The following is a 24212-nucleotide window of genomic DNA, read 5'->3' as shown; positions in this document are numbered from 1 at the left end:
CTACGCAAAATCATCAAAAAATTATAAACTCAATCTCAAAAAGCTAATGTCATAAATCAATATTTCAATAGTTAAATATAAATCTTAAACATGAATTACCATAAATAAGTTGATCGTAAAGAGTTGAAAAATACTTACTATTACTTTCTAAATTCTGAATAGAATTATTTCTAAATTGTATTTACAGTTTGTTATTGCTAATTATCAGCGTTTACGTTTTTTTTAATTTAGTCTGATGAATGCGAAAATCTCAAGGGACATTTTTAATTTAACAGCGTATAGAGTACGAAATCATTGATGAGTTCGTATTTTAAAATTTTTTCGAGGAATTAAAAATAATGATGTAACGCGAGTAATATATACATTTCAATTATGGCATTTTAAGATTAAAAAAACTATTTTTATTTTACTTCGGCATCTGGCGCCCCATCGACATCTGCCGCCCGGGACAAACTGTCCCTTTGGCCCCCCCCCCCTCTCGGCGGCCCTGCCAGAACTGAATTAATGCGTTGTTACTTTAGGACATTTTATATTATAATTTTATGGTGTTGAAGTTGGTGGATGTGTTTAGCTGTTTATGCAAGAATATCAAAAAGTCAACCAAAATCTTTCCAAAGAGCTATAAAGTACATACATAAAACAAACGCCAAAGTAGGCCATCCCCAACGTAGATTTAATCTTGTGGCTATTTCTCAATTTATTAGTCAACAATTGGACTGGAGAAAGGTCATTTTCAAGACTTAAAAATATAAAAAAAGAACTTAGAAGCACAATTACCCGGAATAGGTTGTCTTCATTAGTCTATTATGCATCGAAATTGAGATATTCAGAAAAATAAATTTAGATGAATTTTCAGAAGATTTTCGTGCGAAAAAAATATTAGAAGTTTTTTTTTGTTTTAAATCCATATTTTACCTTTTAAGGTTAAGTATGCATTTAAAATATGCATATTTGCAAGATCTGCTTTTATGAATAAAAGTTTTTCACAATTTAAAATCATATACAGTTTAATACTCCCTTCTTTTTTCATTATATGAGTTTTGCTTGAGTTAAGGTTATTTAAAGCTGTTGGTGTATTTGGTTAATTTGAATAAAATTTGATGTAATGAACTAAATTTCACTTAAACTTGAAAAAATAATATTTTGAACTGCATATTTTCTTTCTGTGGTCAAACGACACATAACAAGTTGTATCACCTTCTCTTTGGATTTTGGAGTGCACCTAAACTATATTTAATAATTCTACAAAGCACAAAATAAAAAGCGTACAAAGATTTGGAGCAGTGGATGAAGCTCTTAAATTAGAGACATCTTTAAAGGGCACGGACAAAATGTCTTATTAAGGTCTTAAAAAGTCTTATTACTGCCTAGTGTTTTATAATGAATAAACAGTAGAAAAGATACATTACAGCTTTCTGTAAGCAGTTTTGGTGTTTTATAATGAACAAGCAGTAGAAGTGGTACATTATAGCTTCCTGTTAAGCAGTTTTGGATAAGTAAATCCTGAAATCCCTCTTTAAAATGAATTTCTAAAACTCAAAACATCTTATTAGCATTTAGTAATGATTTTTTTAAATTCTAATTTACATTAAAAATTGTTTTTAAAAATGTGCTAATAAATGTGTTAAATATGTATGGGTTTTACAGATAAATTTCCGGCGGATTCCGACCTTTCCTTTATCAAAATCCAAATGTTAACTGTTTAATGTATTAATTCTTTAAAAAAATTTTCGTTTCAAAAATTTATATTTATGATTTTGAATGATTCGCGCTCTCAAGGTTCCAATGATTTTAAGACGTGTTTATATTACGTGTTTATATGACGTGTTTATGTAAAGTGTTTCAGTCAACTTTTCAAACCAAAATTTGTTTTTAGAGGGGTGTAAGTTGTTAAGCGCCCTGATTTCGTATTTTATCAAAATATTTCAATTCATTTTGAAGGGTAAACACCAACGTTTTGTATTTCGTGTACTCTTTACATGCATACTTTTCGAAAATTAATTTTAATGAAGACTTTGTCTTGATTTGAATGATACTTAAACGTAAGAATCTTTCAGCTTTTATATTTAAATCAAGAGCGCTGAAATTGCATCACTTTAGGATCAAATAACAAACACAACAGTTATATACATATGAAGTATGTTGTATGCCTTTATGTACAAATAATGTGCCAGTCTCAATCTGGTAATATTAAAAGAAAAATTATTAAAAGCATATTATATACACATATATATTAAAGGAGAAGACAGGAGAGAGATATCCTAGTTGTTTATAAATACACAACATAAATACGAATCTAAAAAAACGAACGTACAAAGTTTCTTTTAAATTAATTTCTTTATAATTAATTTTAAAATATTTAATTCACATATTGAAAGCCTTAAATTGTAGACTTAGTCCGTACTTTCATTTTACAAAATGAGGAAGTATTTGATTGTAACAATCGAAATAAATTAATTGAGTATTCTACGCAATTCTTTTTTTTTTTTTTTTTTTACATCTCATCATTTTTGCAGCAGAAGCAATTTTTATGCTTCTTCTTGCGTATTCTCTTAGACATGATTTTCTCAATTTCTTGCAACCGTCTTGAAGAGCGACTACCACTTTGAATTCTAGCAATCCTTAGGAATGGTTGGTCTAGATGAGATTGACTAATGATTTGAGGTCGTTTACAAGGCTTTTGCTTCACTGGTGTAGTTATCTTAGATATAGTTATTTTCAATTCAGCTTTATACTGTATATCATAGGAGGAATGTGCATCTGAGTCCGATTCCGAACAGGACGAAAATAATTCAGAATTCTCAGGCGAATCAGATTTCGATTGGTGTAAAAATGGTCTTGTAACTTTTTTAGTAGAAGATGAAAATTGCTTGGCTATTCGTTCATTGTTATCTTTTTCAAAAAATCTTATGGGTTTCACACCTTCTAAGCGCTCCACAAAAAGGAGATCAAAGTAAGGAAGATCTTTTAATTCTGGTATAAGGTCTAAGAATGTAGCATATTTCATCTTTAATTCATTTGTTAAACTCTCTTGGTCTTTTTGTGAGCGCCTTTGAACATCATATTCCTTTAAAATCGCTCTCGCAGGTGCAGAAGTACATAACTGTGAGTGCTGTCCGGAATTGACAGTTACAGATTCATTATCTTTATCCAAATCTAAATTTTAAAGAATCTAAATTTATCTAATGTAAAAATATAATCAACTTTCTTATAATACTAGTAAATTTTTAAATTGAGTTATTAATCAGAATGTTCGAATACAATACAAATGAACAAGAAAAATAATTGGCGATTGAAATGGAAAACCTTTAGCTTAAATATTTATACTAGAAAAGGATACTGCCATCCAAATTTATTGAAAGGAAACCTAAGGTGAACATTAAACAAGTAAATTTACCTTCAGCAGGTTTTGTTTGTCTTGATAATCGTTTATCAGTTTCTCGAAGAGTATATTTTCCTAAGGACTTTGCTTTTGCTGAGCTTTCATTACAAGAGCTGATAAACACACCAGTCTGTCTTCTAAAAAAGAAATCAGAAAAATAAGATTAGAAAAGAAGCGAATTTCTGACAAGAAAAGGAGCTAGGGATCAAGAGATTATGAAGAAGATAAATAAATTGATAGTTATCAATGAACAACCTTTCACAAGTAAGACATTCACAAAAACAATTGTTGTCACCAAAAAAATCATCGCCATAATAACAAGCTAGTTCTTCACCAATTGCTACATCTCTTAACACCTTAATGCAAGCTGTATCTCGTCCAGTTGAAACAAACTTTAAAATAAAAATTTAAGCAACTATCAAAACAAAAAATGTTTTTTCACAATGATAAAAAACAATGCTAGTGATTGATTAACAACTGTTTTGGCAAAAAACATCAAAGGTCTTTTTATTATTTCTTCCACAATTAGTTATTTTGCAAAAGGTAATGCAGGGTAAACTGAGACACCAAGGCAAAACAAGTCAATTTAGATTATTATCTTAATCTGGCAGTTTTAGCATTATTTTATATATTAGTCTTGCTTTTTCAATTGTAACTTAGAAGATCATTCAAAAATCATTTTATTTAAAAATTTTGTAATAATTTAAAAGTTACAAAGTAAACTCATTGCCAAAACATTTTCATGGGTACTTGCTTTTATCTATTACATCTATTGGTTGTACAGGGTGCGGCAGCCATTCATGAACTTTTTAGAACATTTTTCAAAATGAGTTTTTAAAGCACTAAAAAGTTATATTCATGGAATATTAGTAGAAGAAAAATAGAAGACAAATGCTTTTCCCATCTTAACATTCAATCAAGTCTCCTTTTTTTCTATCACTGCCTCAAGCCTAGGACAGAAGGACAGGCAGGTGCTCATTATATAGTCCCTTGACATTGAGTTCCAAGCACGGGTAATAGATCACTTTAGTGACTTGACACTTGATTAGACATTTTTGAAGCAATTGTTGTGGGAAAAATGAGCAGAAAAACACCTTAAAGACTTCTATCATAATTCACAGGATGCTACAGGATGCTTAAACAAGTTTTTTTACAAAAAAATCCTGACTGAAACTCTTAGTGCGGAATTTCATATGACAGGAATATTTTTTTTAGGAATATTTTTAAATTGAGAGAAAAATCCTGATTCCCAATCAAAGAAATCACATTTGTTTTTTGCTTTTTATGCATACATTCTAATTTTGCTTATTAAAAAAACTTAATAACCCTGTAATATTAAATTGTATAAAAAATAGTTACACGCAGATGAAAAAAAAAAAAACCATTTTCAGTTCTTGGTTGAAGTTGACACTACAAAATTTATCAGAACATAAAGTGAACTGAGTGATATATAAGCATTATAATGTGTTTGTTTACATTATTGTTACAATTTAAACAAACCTCAGTTGTTTACTTATAACAATAACAATTATTGTTATTGTTGTTAGGGTTTAATATGTAGGGATACATTTGCAGTTTGACTTTTGAATGTGTAACTTCTAGAAGTCCAGAATCCTCTTATTTTTGAGTTATTAAAAAACTTTCTTTATTTTTGTTTTCATAATGATGATAAATACATAGTATGTGCACTGCATGTGACTGTGGTCAGAAAATAGTGAAAATTAACAAGTCATTTTTTCTGTTTCTAAAATATACTCAAAATAATTAAAAAATAATAATAAAAATAACAAATTTTGTTCATCAAATGAAAACTTTTCGAGTGAGTATCTGTAATTTGTGTAGAAGTGCTTTGCAGAATAATACCCATCTAGTAGAATTTCCCAACTATCAAGATATTATTTTACCACAAGAAACAAGGAATAGTGCTATTTCTTATTTTGTCTGACTACAAGGTATTTGTCTGTCAACAAAGTAAAGTGAACAACAGTCAACTAATTCAAATAATTATTAAATAATTAATTTTTTCTTTTTTTAATATTTTTTTTCACATAACTAGTAAAGGGTTAAATCATATCTAAAAAATCATAATATATATTTAATGAAAATGATAGAAGACCCCTCTTATTCAGTGCAACTAAAAAGAGCTGTTACTGAAACTTTATCCAGTCATTTATAAAATATAATACACAGAATAATATACATTTCTTGAGTACATATGTTAAATACAGAAAGTATATGTAAGAGTGTGCATAATAAATATGTTGAGTTCATATAATTTTTTTTTATGTTAATTCAACAATAAAATTTAATATCATTTACAAATTGCATCATTATTACTTCCATAAATAATAATATTCTATTATATGCATAATATGCAGTGAAGTTTTTTTGTGTAAATATTTTGTGTAAAATTTTGTGTAAATATCATTCTCATAAATTTTATACCGTCAACTTCAACAAAGGACTGAAAAACGAATGATTTTTTTCATCTGTGTGTAAGTATTCACTATACTATTTAATATTACAGAGTTATTAAGTCTTTTTAAGAAGCAAAATTAAAAATGTACAGATAAACGAAAAAATTTCAATTTCTCAAAAAGGAATCAGCTAAGATTTTGCTCTTAGCAGGAAAATCTTCCTATAAAAATATCTTAAACCATTTTTCACAAAGAATTTTTGTCAAACTTTTTATGCAAAAATACTTGTTCAAGCACCCTGTGCATTGTGCTCAAAACAAAGTTTAACATCATTTTAACAGTAGAACTAGAAACAACATTGAATATTTCTTACTACACTTATGCATTTAAGACTGCTCATTTTTCTCTTTGTTTTTCAATGTGAACAAAATAATAATATAAATAATAAATAATATAAATAATAGATAATATAAATAATAAGTAATATAAATAATAAATAATATAAATAATAATATAAATAGTAAATAATATAAATAATAAATAATACAAATAATAAATAATATAAATAATAAATAATATAAATAATATAAATAATATAAATAATATAAATAATAAATAATATAAATAATAAATAATATAAATAATAAATAATATAAATAATATAAATAATATATAAAAAACCTCTTTACCAAAACAAGTTAGCAAGTTGTGATTTTTTTCAATAGATAATTGAAACATCATCTAAATCTTGTTTTACCTTAAAACTTTCATATTTAAAAACTAAAAAAATTATCAAACATAATTGCTACATTTTAAAATATTACCTTGCAATTTGGACGACAATCTAAAAGTAATAAAAAAAAAACTATGATATCGTATACATACCTTTTCTGTCATATCATTTTTAAAAAGCTATATATATATATATATATATATATATATATATATATATATATATATATATATATATATATATATATATATATATATATTTAAAAGGAAAATGAAGGAATAATTAAATACTTATGTTTCTTAGAATCTGTAGCCCTAACATGAAGATTACCAATATAACATTAAATGAAAATAAAGAAATATAAATTTTCAGCATTTTTTAAAAAATTTCTGTCATTCAAACAATTATGAATGGTAGTATATATTATAGAAAAAATATTTACTAAAGTACACATCTTTGTAAAAGCATGCTAATATTATTGTTATTTTAAAGATAAATTATGCTGAAGTTTTATGATATAATTCATTCCTATATATTATACCATGATTTATATATGCAGCAGGACCAAGCCAGAGCTGAGAGCAGTTTTTTCTTGTTGAAAACATGACGCTAAAGTCATTTTCTCCGGGTATTAATAGTTTTGTTTCCTCTTCAGCAGTCAGTTCAGCTATGCAACCAACTAAAAATTTGATCCGTGCTCCACTTTCCCTAAAATGAAAAATATAAAGTTTATGAAAATTATTTGCAAAGTTTTAGGACACTTGAAAAACACATTGGTGCCCCAACAATTGTTTACTTTTTGGCTTTCTGGACTAATTTTAAATTTTAAGTTAATTATCAAACGCAGTTCAGCAGAATTTCACTTTAGTTTTGTAAAAGTCAATGGTTTTGTCGATCTTGTCACTGATTGGACAGTTTTAGACAAAATTAAACTTTATCCTTTGACACAACTGTTTCTAACATAAGCAAGAAATTAGGGCCTGTATTATTATGCCAAAATCGAACACTAAAAAAAAAATATATATAGCAAGCCCATTCCTTTCAACATTATATTAAGTTATATACATTAAAAAACTTTAAACATAAAATCTAGTAGTAAAAATGCCTGTTCTATATTACTAAATAAATTTGATTAAAACTAAACAGTAATAGAAATCCTGCTTGGGGCAACCCTAAATATTGTCCAACTGCATTGAAATTGTTTATACATTTTTTTTTACAACTCACATACACACACATACACATACACACACACACACACACACACACACACACACACACACACATACACACCACACACACCAAACTGTAAGGAGTGCAAGATAAAAACATGCAAAATTTTATTATTTTTCATGATTTTGATTTCAATTTTGGTTCAAAGAATCACAATTCTTGCAATATAGTTTTGGTAGCCAAAAGATAAAATATATTAGTATTTAAAACCTTTAAAACTCGATTTAATTGTTTAAACTTGTACCCATGGCAACAGCTAAAATTTTTTTAAAAATAGCCTCTTGTTTATATATGTTCACACAGAAACACACAGGCTGCAAAGAAAACCTCACACTTTTTTTTTAAATTACAAAAAAAACTTAAGCTTCTTTTTTTGCAAACATGAAAAAAAAATATGAACTTCAATTAAAATCAATCAAACAAATTTTAGCTTTAAGCTTTTCAAACTTTATAATCACTTAGCCATCCATTGTTATTGACAACTATTTTGATTTTCGTGCTATTTAATAACTTTGTTAGTAAGTTGACAAGCAATACATTCCAGGCTTCAAATAACTTCCCTATATTTGTCGGTCTTCTACAGATTATTCTACTGGTATAGAGTCCACTCCTTTTAACTCTTCTAAATAACTTCTGTTGGTCTTAACCTTACACTTTGGGTAATTGACTTATTAGAAAACATATTTACCTTCTGGAAAAGCTTAGCACTAGGCATTCACTGATTAACCAAAATGCCATACATCTTAATCCATGGTCCCAAATACAGGAAATATTTCTAACTCTGAGGGAAGTAAATCAACCCAGACTATATTTTTTACAGTCATTTATAACAGCTACCCTTAAATATTGCAGGTTTTAAAACTTCATAATTTTTTTAAGCAATGACCCCAACTGCAATAAAAATAAATAAATAATAATGATATAAGAAGTAAACATAAGGAGTTTACATGCTCTTAGCACCATGCTAACATTTTTTTCCTGTTTTTTTTTTTTTGGTTTTGTTGTTGTTGCTGCTTAAATTTTTAAACATTAAGATGCAATGAAATTTCCAGATTCAGTAAGATGTTTTTGTCATTGAGATGTGTGTTAAGTTGGGATTATTTTTAATCTGACAACAAGTATGGTCTTTTAGAACTTCTCTAATTCCTCAAGTGAATACAAATTTTAAAATATGAAAGAGAAAAAAAAAGTTTGTTATGATTTGAAATTTGAATTACCAACTAGGGAACTTAAGAGATAAAAGCAAAAAGCCTTTATCTTTAGAAAAATATAAAACTTGCTAGTTTTTTTTTTTTTTGATGTGTGGTTTTTTTTTGCTACTCCCTGTATATGTATAGATATTAAATGTATTACATATTTAATAAATTATGGGTTAATAAAATATTTTGAATATATTACCATTTTCTGGTACTGAGGACTTTTGCACCAACTTGCTCAGTAGAATATCTGGTACAAGGAACAATAACAAAACCTGATTCTGGATCAAAAATCCTCATGTAATGTAATAGCTATAAAAAAGAAAAGTTTTTTTTTCTTTTGTTAGCAATTCATAGATAGCATAGTTTAGTTAATGAAATGCTATCAATTTATTTTTTATTATCTAATGCACTCTTCAAACAGCAAAATACATTTGTAAATACTGTTATAGTAATAAAATATTTCTATAATTAGGTAACAGCTAGTTACATACATGTTCTTTTTGCGTTATAACCTGAGGTGTGGAATGGTTTGTCTTAAAAGTATGCCACCATGAACCAAGGAGGTCAATTAACTCATTAAGTACTGTATGTTCATCTCCATACTTCCTATACATAAAAGCTAGGTTTTTTACAGCTTTCAGATCAGGCTTTGGTGGTAGCTGTATCAAACCCATTTTATGGGTTTCAAATCCCAATAATGTATCAAGAATTATAAAGTTTGCAAGGTCATCTTGCTCTCCAAGCAATTGAGCACAAGATTTTTTCATATTTCAAAACTACATTAAGTATTTTTAGTATGGTATTTATAAATCCTCAACTATAGTAAACACTAACAATAAATTTCATTTTAGCAGCATTTTATTTTTCAAAGTTTTTACTATTGCTTTAAGGAGTCGATGGCTACAGCATATACTGCCTATGAGATAACGTCTTTGTCTTATTCAACTTTACTACACTTTGAAATTATGCCAGAAATGGTCAGGTAAATCTCATCTATAGCATTTATTTTATAAATAAATTAACAACGCAGAATCTATTCCGCTAAATTTTTATTGTCATTCTTTACATTCCGTTACTAGTTCCCATACTATACCAATGGGCGTTTATTTAGTAAAAATGTAAAATAATTTCCTTTCCTTTCGTTAAGTCTTAAAAATTATTTATTTAACAAGCACCTGCTGGCTTTATAGGTTGATCTTCAAAAAATATAATTTAGATTTTCAAGCTTTTTTTTGTATGACATAAATTTATCATAAAACTGAAATTCATTGTAGAAGATATAATACTATTTATTTTAAGTTTAAGAGTTTTATTTTACATAGATAAAACTAAAATAAATTCAAAAGTTAGGAAATGATTATTATACATAAAAGGTAGCAGATCCTCTTATTGTAAAATTGAACTTGAGCATAAGTTATAACTGAATTTGTTTAATTCAGGGCTAATTATGCACGTAAGCAGCAATTTACGAAAATTTTCTAACAAGATTTCAACAGTTATGTAAATTTCAATTTAGAATCTCTGTTAGAAGTTAAGATATCGCATTTTACAAGGTGATCAGACTAAGTGTAGACAAATTATTTTAAAAAATAAGGAAACATGATTTTTGCATAAAATAAGTACATAGCTATACAAATATAAAAAATTTATTTTTCAATGAGACCTCTTTTAGCTTTTACAGATCGGATAAGGTTTATGGTAAAATTTTGTTCCAGTGTTGTAAACCATAATAAAAAAGTCTTTCATGTATATTTTGGCTTTTATCAAATATAAGAAAAAGGCTATACAAGAACCACAAACATTTATCGTATATAAGATAGCGTAACTAATAACCGTATGTATAATAGGTTTTATAAATAGCGTTACTAATAACTGTAATATTCAGAAGACGTCAGAAATATTCAGAAGTGACGTCATGAATGTTATATAAAATTATTACTTAAATTATAACAGTCTTCTCCACGTTAGGAAAGTTTTAGGGCGGAGAGTATAGATTTAACCTCTGATATTATACTAGGAAAGAAAGTAGTCGTCGAGATACTTTGGCCTCTTCGTAACGCGTCCTGTTCTTGAGGGTATGTTATCAAGATTCTCAGGAGTAGTAACTTTCTGTATAGGCTGACTAGGTACCACTGTTGTAGGTGACTGATTACAAGGGATACTATCTATAATTGAATTCTCAACTAATGGGTTTGAAGTTACCTCGTTGGTTTCGTTTAATTCTTCTTGGTTTCTGTTTATGGAATTGTTGGTATTGTTGCTAATGATCATCTGTTCAATGTTCAAATCATCGGATTGTTGTTGGACTGATTCTGTTGGGGGATTTAGGTCTTCTAGTGGGGCGAGGTCGTTTGTTGAAACAGTATCAATTTTTCCATTTTGAAATTTTATTCGAGCGTTGTGGGGCGATATTGTTTCTAGCAGTTGAACTCTGTCAACGAGTGGATCTCCTTTCATTCGTACCGACGTCTGTAAAGGATTGTGGCATCCTGTTCTGTTAAGAAGTTAGGTAAAACAGTGCCTATTATTGACGAGCGTTGAAAGTTCATCATCCTCTGATGGGGTGTTTCGTTAGTGACGGTACACAAAAGTCCTCTTATGGAGGACAAAGCCATTTGCAATACTATTTCCCATTTCTCTTTTCCTAGACTTAAGGTTTTCAGAGCTAGACTAACAGCTTTTAGTATTGTTCCGTTTATTCGTTCACACTGACCATTGCCTTGGGGATGGTAAGGAGTGGTTCTAGTTTTAATTACTCCGTTCTTTTCAAGAAAAACTTTGATTTTTAAGCTTTCAAACTGAGTTCCACGATCTGTATGAATAGATGATGGTGCACCAAATAATGAAAAGAGGCTGAGAAGGTGTCGTATAACATAGTCAGCTGATATGTCTTGACAGGGGAATGCAAATGGGTAGTGTGAGTACTCGTCCACCACCACGAGGATGTATTTGTTTGCTGTAGTGGATTGTAAAGGTCCAATAAAGTCCATCGATAAGCGTTCCCAAGGCCTTGTTGCCTGAATGAGACGACCTGTGGGTGGTTTGTAAAAACGTGGTTTGAGCTCATTGCAAGTTGTACATTGGTTTGTTAATTGTTTGATTTCTGTGGTAGAGTATGGTAGATTTCTGGTTTTGCAGTAATGTATCATTCTTGTAACACCAGGATGGCATAGCTGGGAATGGATACTGTAAAACGCTTTAGTGTTATTTACAGTCGAGCAACATCTTGAAAGGCCATCTGCTCAATGTTTTGGTTCCCCGGCCTGTAAGAGATTGTATAATTAATATCAGCTAGTTCTAAACGCCATCGTGTTAATTCTTCATTTTTGATTTTTGTTGCACTCTGTTTATTAAAAATAAGGGAAATGGATCTTTGGTCGGTTATTATATTAATATAGGGTACTGAGTTAATGAAATGCCTCCATCTTCTACAGCATTCCACTATGGCAGCCGCTTCTTTTTCCACTATCGCATGCTTCCTTTCGGCATTAGTTAATGTCCGTGAAAAGAAGGCAACGGGCCTGCCACGTTGTAATAGTGTTCCTCCGAGTGCTGAGTCGGAGGCATCAGTTTCTATTGTTAATGAAACTTTTAAATTAGGGGAGGCTAGACAAGCTTCTACAAGTTTATTTTTGAGTATTTTTATTGCTTCTTTAGCATGTGGAGTTAAACCCTTTGTTGGAAAATTGTCTCTTGCTTGGGTAAGTGGGAGAGTTAATGCTGTGCAATTGTGTATCCACTTAGCGTAATAAGCAAATAAACCTATCATTCGGTTTAGCTCTTTTAACGATCTTGGCTCAGACATATTTATCAGTGCTTCGTATCTTTTTGGGTCTGGCTTTATGGTTCCATTTTCAATAATATGGCCTAAGAATTCGATATGATTTTTTTTAAAATTACTCTTTTCTTCGTTTATCTCAATGTTGGCGATTTTAGCTGCGTGTAGAAAGCGACTAAGATTTTTATCGTGTTCTTGGGCATCTTTTCCACCGATAATTATATCGTCGAGATAAGCGTATGTGTTTTCAAGTTTATTATCCTGAATGAATTCATCCATTACTCTTTGAAAGATTGGTACCGCGTTTGTACATCCAAAGGGTAAGCGTTTGAACTCATATAATTTGCCGTTAGCTTCAAATGCGGTAAGTTTGTAATCTTCGGGTCGTATTCTCACTTGATGATACGCCGATTTGAGATCAATTGTGCTAAAAATTTTATGGACTGCTATTTTAAGTATTAAGTCATCGATTCGTGGTGTAGGATATGAATCGAGCGGAGTGTGTAAATTAATTGTATTAGAATAATCGATCACGAGGCGATTTTTATTTCCTGTTCATACTACAAAACATTGAGCTCGCCAAGGGCTGCGGCTTACTTGAATTATATCTTTTTTTAGCAAGCGGTTTATTTCATCTGTTATGGCGGAGATATTTTTGGGAATACGTCGTGAGGTTGTAGCTATTGGTTTCATTTTGTTAATATCGACTCCAGGTACTAAGGCGTATGTTGAACATTTCATACTTTTTGTTGCTAAACAGAATTTTAGAGGCTCTTTGTTTCCTTTAAAATTGATGGTCATTGAGGAATGACATGTTAACACGTCCATTCCAATAATTACTGGTACCACCAAGTTGTCCACAACGAGGAATTGTACTTTTAGTTTTTCGCTAGCCAGTAATAATGAACCATGGAAGATACCTTTAACTTTTAATGTCGAGTTATCTGCATTACCATTGAGGTAGATTCAGTATCGTATGAAAATTTCCATTGTCGAAGAAGTTTTGATGTAATGAAAGTTTTGTTGGACCCAGTATCTAACAGTGCATATGTTAGATTTTCGTTTATGGTGACGTTAATTAGACTATCAGGTGAGTCAATTGCTGCTATGACCGTAGATATTATTGTGTTATCATCCTTTTCGTTATATTCTTTAACAACTGCTGCTTTGGTGTAACTTTTGTTTTCTTTCTTAGAAAGACAGACAGTTGCCCAGTGGCCCTTTCTATGACAATGTGTACATGTAGAGTTTCGTGCAGGACATTTGGTTTTTGGATGTGGATCATTACCGCACTAAAAACAGGGAGATTTGGTAAGATTATGACTTGCTGCAAAAGTCGGTAGCGTGGTAGTAGCTGTTACAGTTGTTGTCAAATTAAGGGCATCTTCGGTAGCCAATTCCATCGTAAGAGCTGTTTTATAAAGTGACTCTAGATTGTCATCTGTAGCTTCAAGCAGTCGTTGACGAATAGAAGGTGAGTGAATACCAGCTATAAAACCGTCACATATTAGTAGGTTACTATGTTGCTCTGCTGTCAGAGGTTCTGTTGGACATTTTCTGGAAATTTGTTTTAAGTTACTCATAAAGCTTTCAATCGATTCTCCTTCTTTTTGTTTAAAAGAGCGAAGTTTATGGCGCATCATGATCGCTGTCGATCGTTTTTGATACTTGTTATCAAGAATTTTCATTGGATCGTCGTATAATGTAACATCCTGAATTATCGTTAAAGCCTTCACTCCGCATAGAACGAATAAGACTTGAAGTTTACAATCCTCTGGGATTTCGGCTTTATCTAGGTAAATTGATAGCATTTTTTTCCAGTATATATAATCTTCTTCGTTTGGTTCGTCGCACAGTACTTTTTTGAATATTTTGGCATCCATACTGATTTATATTTATATATAATAAAACTTACATTTGATAAAATTGTTGTAAACCATAATAAAAAAGTCTTTCATGTATATTTTGGCTTTTATCAAATATAAGAAAAAGGCTATACAAGAACCACAAACATTTATCGTATATAAGATAGCGTAACTAATAACCGTATGTATAATAGGTTTTATAAATAGCGTTACTAATAACTGTAATATTCAGAAGACGTCAGAAATATTCAGAAGTGACGTCATGAATGTTATATAAAATTATTACTTAAATTATAACATCCAGCAATCACTTAATTTAGCTTTCTACAATGTTACACTTTGGTAAGAGGATATACACTGCAGGCCAAAAGTTTCCGGACACTTGATATTTTTTATATAAAAAGCTAAAATCTATCCTGTATCATTAAATTAATCAATAATATTAATTTATAATACTTAAACTTACTAACTTTAAGTGTTTATGTAAGTTTGAGGTCAGTAATTAGGTATTACTGACCTCAAACTTACATAAATAAGTTTGTTTTTTTAATTGCTTATTTTAACTTGATATATAGCGTTTCATTACTCTTAAGAGTTTGGTCTTGTTAAAGTTATTTATTTGTTGAAACATGAAGGAAATATTTATAATATAATGATAGCCGACTAAAATTATTGAGAATATTTAGTTTTGTTTAGTTTTCATTTGGTATTAATGACGGTTGCATTAAAAAATCTTCAAAAAAATTTTAAAATTTTATAATTCGACTATTTACTTAAAAATATGGGTAAAAAACCTTTAACGGTTGCAAAACGTTCTGAAATAATTACATTACATAAAGAAAGATATTCAGTTCGTGAAATTTGCAAAAAAGTACAAGTTGTAAGAAGTACTGTACAAGATACCATCAAACGATGGAAAGAAACAGGCATTTTTGAAGACAAAAAAAGATCTGGTAGACCACGGAAGACAACAAAAGCTGAAGATAATAGTATAATATTGATGAGTAAAAGAAATCGAAGACTTACGGCCCCGGAAATAGCTTCAGGCTACAATAGGAGTCGTTCAAAATCTATTTCATTAATCACTACAAAACGACTTCTTAGACAAGCAGGACTGTCTGGCCGTATAGCGGTCAGGAAACCGTTGCTGCGGATTGAAAATAAAAAGAAAAGATTACAATGGGCTATGTACCACCAAAATTGGACAGAAGAAGACTGGGGAAGAGTACTATGGACCGACGAGTCCAAATTTGAACTGTTTGGGCAAAGGCGTAGAATTTACATCAGAACAACAAAAGAAAAAATGATCCCATAGTGTTTTATGCCAACAATCAAGCATGGTGGTGGGTCAGTTATGGTATGGGGATGTTTTTCTTCAGCTGGTGTAGGTGACCTAGTTAAAATTGAGTGTATTATGAAAAAAGAACAATATAAAACAATTCTAGAAAACAATGCTATACCTTCTGGCTTAAGAACTATTGGTCGTGGTTTTGTTTTTATGCAGGACAATGACCCTAAACACACCTCAAAATTATGTAAGAATTATATAAAGGAACAAGAGGATAATGGTGTCCTCAAAATCATGACCTGGCCAGCCCAATCACCAGATTTGAACCCAATAGAGTTACTGTGGGAAGAATTGGACAGAAAGGTCAGACAAAAATGCCCAACATCCAAAGAGCACCTGTGGCAAATATTAGAAGAATCCTGGTTATCAATTACACCTGAAATAATAAATAAATTAATAAATAGGATGCCACGGATCGCAAAAAAGGTGATAAAAACTCTTGGGTTTTTTTTTGTCGAAAAGACAGTTTAATAATAATAGTCTTGTTAGTATTTTTTTTATTTCAATTTTTGTCTTTTTTTTTTTCTTAAATAGTAACTATATGTATCTTTTGTAAAATAAATATGATACTTGAATTTTATTGAAATAATTATGGGAGTTTGAATTAAAAAATTAAACAAAATCCAAGTGTCCGGAAACTTTTGGCCTGCAGTGTATATACATTAATTTCTAAAATACTCTAAATAGTAAAATCTATTGGACTTAAATCTGGTGAAGAGAAGGTCATATATCCTTTCGCTAGAATCCTGGTGCTGGTTTTTGGTGCTAATAAGCTATTCGCTCATTCACTGGGGATCTTTTCGTTGTGTGTGTAAATCTGATTGTTCTGATTATTGTGTATTGCTATCACTGTAAATAATTCCTCATCTGTCCACAGCACTGGAGGTTACGTGCCATCCTTAAGCTTATCCAAAAGAGGTTTCGCTGAGCAGTTTTGCTTTGGTGACAGCAGTTGAGTTTTTCTCTTTTTGAATGCTGTAAGTTTTAGACCAATTTATAATATGGTTTTCATAGTACCATAGCTGACATTTGCTGTTGAAACCATTTTTCTTATACTTTTTTTTGAATTATTCCTGATTTTTCTCGAAATTTGTTCTTGAAAAGGTTAGATGATCTGGTTCTTACCTTTGGAAGAGCAGACCCAGTTTTTTTGAGACATTTTAAGATTTTAAAAACACGGCTAACACGAGGCATCAAAATCTTAAAAATCTCACTTTAAGTTTTTCAGTGTGAAACACAGCTCAGAAACTGTCGAGTTTATTCTCTTCATGGTGAATTACTTTTTATAAAGTAGATGTGCAAAATGTATAAAAATATTAAACATAAGAGTAAGGTTTTATTCAAACACTAAAATATAAATGAAATTCAAATTTTCAAAAAAGAAATGCGAGAAAAACGCTCCGAAAGTTTTTTTCATTACTACCGTTTTCGTTCATTCCTTAAAGTTCTACACTTGAAAGATAAAACAAAGTGGATGTTTTTAGTATTTTAACTCTTAAAAAATATGAGTATAGGGTCAAAGAAAAATAAACGATGTTGATGCTAAAAGAGTGGTTAGGAAAATCTAGAATACTATGGTTCGATTAAACAGAATTATCTAAAAATCTAAATAAAATTTTATAAAACAGTTTTCACATTGTCATCTGTTATTTCTACATTAAAAATGTCAAAAAATTTTGTAGTTTTTGTGGGGATCTAATTTTTTCTTATCTCAGACAAGTTGAAAAAAATAAAACTTTTTATTTCGTATAATAAATATAATTAATATAAATATAAAAGTTTTTTTTAAAAACTCTAACATCAAACTTGTTTTAGACTTTTAAGATTATCAGAGAATGCTTATCTGAAATATTTTACATGATTTTTAAAATGTGAAATTAGAGATTCTCAAAGCAAATAAAAAATTCTTACAAAATAATTTTTTTTTTACTTTTATGTGTTCCTTTTTAATGAAAATTGAAAGTAACACAACGGCGAATCCAAACTAATTACACGAATGTTATAAAAGAACTTTAAAGCTAATTATTAACAACTAAAATTAATTAGAAAGTTTAGTAATGCAAGACTTTAGGGAATGAATTTGTGCAATTAGGAAAGGTCACGTCTATCATAAAACCACACCCTTAATTATAAAAGTGCCCAAGAAAGACTGTTCAAAGTATTTAAGGCAATAGTCGTGATGGTCAACAAAATGCGTTCAAAAGCAATTGTAAAAAAATATTTTATAATAAAATCTAAAATTTTAACTTAGTGAATAATTGTTAACTTTCATTTACAATCTCAAACCACTCTCTTTATTAGTAATGTTGTAATAGCGCTTTGTTTGACAAGCAATACTATAGATTTACACATTTTTTAGTAACAATATTTAAGCAAAATAAAATTTTATATTTCAAAATTGTAGCCCGTAATACAAATAAATAAAAATAATATAAAGATTTATAGTTTAGCTTGAGTAGTAAGCAGTATATAAGTATCCTCCATTGCATGCGCAATTGATTCACCAAGTTCTCCTGCACTTGTTTTTGGATGGCTGTTGTAGGCAGACACTACATATATAAACTTCGTCTCCATAGGATTGTAGCATACTCCATAACCATCTGGGACTACAGGACCAAAGCCCAGAGCAGCCTCATGTAAAGTAGGTACCTGAAAAATTATTCAAATACAATTTAAGAGTTCCAAAAGAGTTTTTCATACCTTGAAATCAAATGATTTCTGAATTGCAAAAATTAGATTATTTGGATTGCAGATTTCCAGCTTGAACTCCAAAATCAAGAACAAGATCTCCGGCTTTAATTCCTGAATATTTTAATTAGTACAACTTTTATGAAATAGTACTACAATTGGACAGTATTGCGTAAAACTAGACTATACGCTTTTTTCGTGAAAAACGCATTTGTAATTTAAAAATCTGTTTACATAACGCCGTCCAATTTACCTTAATCATACAAAAAAAAAAGTCACTTTTGTATACCTGGCTAGTAGACAGACGAAAGTGCATAGCATATTTGTAAGCCTTATCGCGAAATATTTCAGGCAAACGCATTCCACTAGATAAAGCAGTTAGTTTTAATCCAAGCATATGTCGATCAATTGCTTGAAAATTGAGAGCCTAAAAGTAAAAATTAAATCTTTAACATTTAAAAATCATAAACACTTAATTTGCTTCTATACTTAACAAAAACACTTACTTCATTTGTATACTGCACGTGTGCCTTTATGGCTTTCAAAAACAATTCGCGTTTGTCTGCATCCTGAAAGCAACACATAATTTAAAACCAAATAAAAAAACTTAAAATAGCTTTTTTTTAAAATAGTAAATTTATAAAAATCTACATCATAATCTACGAAGAATAAAAATAGACATTGATATTCTTGCTATCCATCGCTTTTGCAAATCTAGCAGCAGCAGGTGTGGCAGAGCGTATGGTTTCAGTCCTTCCTTTAGCGAACTTTCGAATGGAAGCAGTCTCATATGTTGGAGGGTGATGATTGTGTAACCTGCAAGGAGAAATAACAACAAAAATTTTTAAATTCCCAACCAATATATTTATTTTATTCGAAATTATTTAAAACCAAGTAGAATGTTGTACAATTTAAAATCTATAGCTAAACTTCTGATCTCATGTTTATTAAGCTTTTTTTGAGAGGTTTACATGATGCATTTATATAATGGGAGCAGAGTAAGATTTTAATTAACTTTTTAGTTTTCATATAGAGATATTTTTTTAACTTAAAATTGAGTTAATTTTTGGGTATTAGAAATATCCCCATATGTACTTGTTTCCAAAAGTTTCTAGAATAATACTCATTTAGAACATAAAGATTTTCAGTACATATTTTTGATTCTGAGCTTGACTTTTATATTCAACTTCCAATAATCTTTAAACTTAACAAATAACTTATGATCAATATCATTATAAAACTTTAAGCATTTCCCTTTGCTAACAAGGTTGCTACACTTTAAGACAGCATAACTTTTAAAGTATTTGGAGTTATGCAAATAAAAATTGCGCATTTGCTGTTGGCATCGTATAACACCACTGTATAAAAATGAAAATTTAGTAACTAACATACAAAAAGAAAAAAAAACTTTTTAAATACAAAAAACTTTTTAAATATAAAAAACTTAAAAATTTTGATTCTTACAATAAGAATTGTTAAGCTACAAAATAGGAATAATCACCTGAAATATGCAAGCTGAAGGCCAACTTGAAAGAAAGCATCAGGACTCAACTTATATCGTTTAGGCAGATCTTTACCAAATTTATCAAAGTGGAAAACACGTAACTCTAAGTCTCTAGTCATCCTATGAAGTTACATGTAAAAATGCAAGATTAAAAAAAAAGTAAAGATAAAAATAAAAATAAAAAAGCTAAACAATAACACTTTCTGTAAAATCAATCAACCAACCACAATAGATAACTTACTGGTCAAGATGATCTTTTGCTAACTCAATGCGATCAACAATGTCATAGTTTAAATTCCATTTAAACTTCAGAGGGGGAATAAAATTTAAAGGTTTCATTTCAGTAGTGGAAGGTTCATTTGTTTTCCTTAGATAAAAACATTGATGAAATTTTCATTTTCTTTTAGAATTCTAAAACTTTCTCAACTAAACTTCATTTCCTGTTAGATGGTATGATCTTGATAATAAAACTCTTTCTATGAAAACTGAAAACCTTATAACAAAGATTTTAACTACTAAACATACATCTCCAAGATGTAATTGCATAAAGCCATTATGGGAGGACCCTCAGCACCAGAATGTTCATAACAAAGACCAACCATTCCATTTCTATTTACTATGAACTAAAATGAAATTTAAAAAATATAAAAATTTCAATGAATATAAGTAAATTTTAAATAAAAATTTCAAACAGTAACTACAAATTTCAATCAAGTAACTACACCTTTTATGAAGGTGATAGCTAGTAATTGCAAAGATATAAAATAATTTTCACCTTCAGCTCAAATTATCTTATATACTAATCTAATATACTATACCTAATATACTTTACCTAATATCCTTGTTTACCAACAAATTATCAATACTTTTAACAGCTTAACTAATATTTTATTTTTTACTGTTAAATATTTTCTAATGTATTACCAACCTGGCAAATTTTATCAAACCATCTATTCATGCTATTTTCATGAGAACCTCCTCCATGAATCATTTGACCTATGGAACTTGAAAACTCATACTTGTATTCTGTGGTTGCAGTAGGTACTGGTTGATCAAGACAAATCAAACAAATAGATTTGACAATACAATCAACATTTTCCTTATTTAATGGATCTGAAAAAAAAAATATTTAAAAAATTTTGTTTAGAAAGTTAATTACCCATCCATTAAAAGACTAATGTAACAATCTTAACATACCAGATGTTAACCTTTTCCAGGCTTGGGCCCAAGTATTTCGATCTTGGGTTGTAAGAACACCTACTGGATATTCATCTTTAGTAAGTGACATATTTACTATGTGTAATAACTGCTTTGATAAGTAATCTTCACTTAAAGGACACCCAGTGTCATCACAAACATCTAACTTGAAAAACTAAAAACAATTACAGAGGTTTATTTATGTAATTATTGCTTTCAGTACTGAGCTTATTGATTTTGAGTAATAAAGTAGATGCTTTATAAAATATTACTGGTACAGCAATATCTGCCTTGTTTTTTTCAAAAATTTTTTTTTTTATTTTCACATAAAAGACTTTTTATGCAATAAGTCTGCAGTTTGTAAATTTGATTTATACACTAACTTATTCAATGATTCAGCCTTTACGTTCCTTTATGTGATAAAAAAGCTTAGTTTAAAAATGACAAAAAAAAAAAAAACGCACAAAAAAATTAATTTTTAGAATAATATGACTGCTTCCATTTCTCTGTTTTATCAGAATGCTTTTACAGTAATTGAATCACTAGTGATTTATTTGATCTTTTTTAAAAATGTATTTTGCAGTAAGTTAGATATAATGGTTTTTTTAAAAGAAGTTTAGAGGTATGTGTAAATATTTCTTTTCAGCTTTTAACCCCTTTTAGAACTTTAGCATGCTTGAAAATCTAATCTTTTCTTTATAATAATTGGTTTATATGTGACAATTCAAAAAGTGTACATAACTATTTTATTAAAAGTCATAGTGGTTATAACAAAGTAATTTTTACTTGGTTATTGTGTGCAATAATCATATGTCGAGAATCTTCAGGGGGTGTAATAACCTCAGCATCTCTTATTGGTTGAGGGACACGACAAACTGACAAGAGTTTTTTATATTGCCTCATGGTCAATGGATCTTCACGAGAGTAATCAACAGGAATGCTTTCACTAATAAATGTAAATGTTTTAAACTCAAGTACAATTTATAAAATTATCTTCAGTATCTCACTGAAAGAAGATATCAAAATTATTTTTAAAATATTATTGTTAATACATTTAGTGGATTTTCATTTTTGTACTAAAGGATTGCCTCAATTGATAACATAAAAAACAGAATAAAGTAAGTATATAGAATGGTTAATAATGTAAATTCAATATAGCTATCAAGTATCATGTTTCATGAAAAATCAAAGCAAACAGTTGAAATACTTAAAGGACAACAAAAGCTTCAAATTTTAAATATATTTATGGCTTTTAATGTAACTAATTCATTTAATTCTCTGTTCATTACATATTTAAAATCTAGAGCAAAAATAAACAAACCTGTCCACCAACTCTTTGAAATTCAGAACTGCTCTAATTAACTTTGCTGTGTACCTTAAAAAGATTTTTTTAAAATAATGTTAGTAAACTCCACTAAAAAACAACATAAGTGCAATATGAACCAGATTTGGCTTACCTATACTGATCAAAGTCACTTTTAAACTCTTGACGTGGAAAGTAAACCCCAGGATTTGAATTAATAATAACTGGTGCCCGGTACTCAAAGTAAGCACAATTATCCCACCATTCTGCTAACCAATTGTCTGTAACTTTGGCTTTTTCTTCTAACTTTTGCTGAAGTTCCTCGCCAATCCCTCCTGGTTTCAGAAATTCTGAAACTATTTTTTTTGTTTTTTCAAGTTCATTTGGAAACAACAAAGGCTCCAGTGCTACAATATATTTATTCATTGTTTGTTGCAAAGGTGGAACCGGCAAATGAGGCAAACTTTTCTCCATTGCCATCATTGTTTTAGGGTGGTAAGTAACTTTGCTTACATTTTTCATAATCATTTTTGTAATTTTTGCCTAAAAAATTTAAAGAATAATTTTATTTTATAATAAAAAAAACTGAAATAATAATAAAAAAAAAAATCACAAAATATATTAACCAAAAGACTTTTTGTTGAAAAAGTGTTTTTTAATTTAAAACAATTTTTTAAAAGTTAATGCATTTTTTAAATGTCTGAAAAAAAAAAAAAAAAAAAAACATTAACAAACCTCATTTTTAATCAATCTTCTGCCAGATAACATAAACATTTTTCAGAACAAAGTACTAATCAGCTAAATCTTATCCAGTATACAAACAATAATTATATGTAATAAAAATTCTTTAAAAACTAGCAATACAAAACCAATAGTTAAAATATGATTCTTATTTAAATATATTATTCTTATATATATATATATATATATATATATATATATATATATATATATATATATATATATATATATATAAACTTATTTTTTTTACATAGAAATACTTACACTGTTAAGTCTATATGAATAAACAAACTCAGTTGAAACACCAGTATTCTATTAACTTTAAAATCTTTGGAGTTAATGATTTCCTGAGCTTTAATTAAACCATTATCCATTTGTAAATTTAACTTTTGTTGAACAATTTGTTAGAATTGTTCATTTGGGGATTTTTTATTCATTTGGGAAATTTACACCTCAAAATTAAATCTCAAAGTAAAACAAAGTTTTGTAAGCCAGAGAGGTTGTTGTAAATATTAATGGTAAGTATTATGGTATTATGCAACACTGAGTTTTTTTACTTGTTAAATTTTGAAATCCTAAGGTTTTACACCAAAAATACTTAACAATTGAACCCGATTTCGTGTAGACTGTGGGAAAACATCACAACATTTATCTAGATATATGCTAATAAAGGATTTTTTTTTGTTAAATTTAAATTTACTTTCTTTCATAACACTTAAATTCCTTAGACACCGAGATTTGCGTCACTTGAAATTACTTCCGCGGATAGGGGAGAGTGGTGTACCTTGGAGGCACGTCAATTCTGCTACTATCTTGAAAGATGA

General features: G+C 29.2%; 3 protein-coding genes across 4 annotated transcripts; all 3 read right to left on the bottom strand.

Moving 5' to 3' along the window:
- Window positions 1-2125: 2125 nt before the first annotated feature.
- On the bottom strand, window positions 2126-10048 carry LOC145181656 (histone-lysine N-methyltransferase KMT5B-like). The gene is made up of 7 exons (XM_090071639.1): window positions 9456-10048; window positions 9164-9273; window positions 7074-7240; window positions 6624-6643; window positions 3638-3774; window positions 3398-3519; window positions 2126-3156 (listed from the first exon to the last, which is right to left on the bottom strand). Exons 1-7 carry the CDS (start codon window positions 9729-9731, stop codon window positions 2495-2497), a joined length of 1494 nt encoding a protein of 497 aa, XP_089927765.1. The 5' UTR covers window positions 9732-10048; the 3' UTR covers window positions 2126-2494.
- A 3623-nt stretch (window positions 10049-13671) lies between these two features.
- Window positions 13672-14625, bottom strand: LOC149879056 (uncharacterized). Its single transcript, XM_090071269.1, has 2 exons — window positions 14104-14625; window positions 13672-14034 (listed from the first exon to the last, which is right to left on the bottom strand). Exons 1-2 carry the CDS (start codon window positions 14623-14625, stop codon window positions 13672-13674), a joined length of 885 nt encoding a protein of 294 aa, XP_089927395.1.
- Window positions 14626-18322: 3697 nt separating this feature from the next.
- Window positions 18323-23521, bottom strand: LOC145181745 (carnitine O-acetyltransferase-like). Of its 2 annotated transcripts, none has more exons than XR_016446923.1 (13): window positions 23383-23521; window positions 22802-23190; window positions 22666-22719; window positions 22131-22290; window positions 21345-21519; window positions 21076-21260; window positions 20673-20770; window positions 20389-20514; window positions 20145-20267; window positions 19295-19459; window positions 19150-19212; window positions 18933-19070; window positions 18323-18604 (listed from the first exon to the last, which is right to left on the bottom strand). XR_016446923.1 is itself a non-coding variant. In XM_090071855.1 (13 exons), exons 1-13 carry the CDS (start codon window positions 23419-23421, stop codon window positions 18395-18397), a joined length of 1896 nt encoding a protein of 631 aa, XP_089927981.1. In that variant the 5' UTR covers window positions 23422-23521; the 3' UTR covers window positions 18323-18394. The 2 variants fall into 2 exon arrangements, 1 of the variants encoding a protein (XP_089927981.1); XM_090071855.1 differs by having other exon boundaries at window positions 19324-19459.
- Window positions 23522-24212: the final 691 nt, after the last annotated feature.

Source organism: Hydra viridissima, unplaced genomic scaffold (assembly GCF_058129835.1).
Source record: "Hydra viridissima isolate aposymbiotic clone 2 unplaced genomic scaffold, HvirCarnegie_v1 scaffold_14, whole genome shotgun sequence".
Lineage (NCBI taxonomy): Eukaryota > Metazoa > Cnidaria > Hydrozoa > Anthoathecata > Hydridae > Hydra > Hydra viridissima.
This window is presented reverse-complemented; position numbering and strand designations above follow the sequence as displayed.

Bases quoted from the DNA above. Each gene is read 5' to 3' on its own strand.
- LOC145181745 (XM_090071855.1), bottom strand. From the start codon at position 23,421: ATGTTTATGTTATCTGGCAGAAGATTGATTAAAAATGAG. The intron at 20,268-20,388 runs GTAAGTTATCTA...GTAACTTCATAG, and splicing joins GCAAAAGATCATCTTGACCA to GATGACTAGAGACTTAGAGT. The intron at 19,213-19,323 runs GTCTATTTTTAT...TGTTGCTTTCAG, and splicing joins TGGATAGCAAGAATATCAAT to GATGCAGACAAACGCGAATT.
- LOC149879056 (XM_090071269.1), bottom strand. From the start codon at position 14,625: ATGGATGCCAAAATATTCAAAAAAGTACTGTGCGACGAACCAAACGAA. The intron at 14,035-14,103 runs GTAACAGCTACT...CCCTGTTTTTAG, and splicing joins CCCTTAATTTGACAACAACT to TGCGGTAATGATCCACATCC.
- LOC145181656 (XM_090071639.1), bottom strand. From the start codon at position 9,731: ATGAAAAAATCTTGTGCTCAATTGCTTGGAGAGCAAGATGACCTTGCA. The intron at 6,644-7,073 runs GTATAATATATA...TATTACTTTTAG, and splicing joins TGCTGCATATATAAATCATG to ATTGTCGTCCAAATTGCAAG. The intron at 3,157-3,397 runs GTAAATTTACTT...TTTAAAATTTAG, and splicing joins ACAAACAAAACCTGCTGAAG to ATTTGGATAAAGATAATGAA.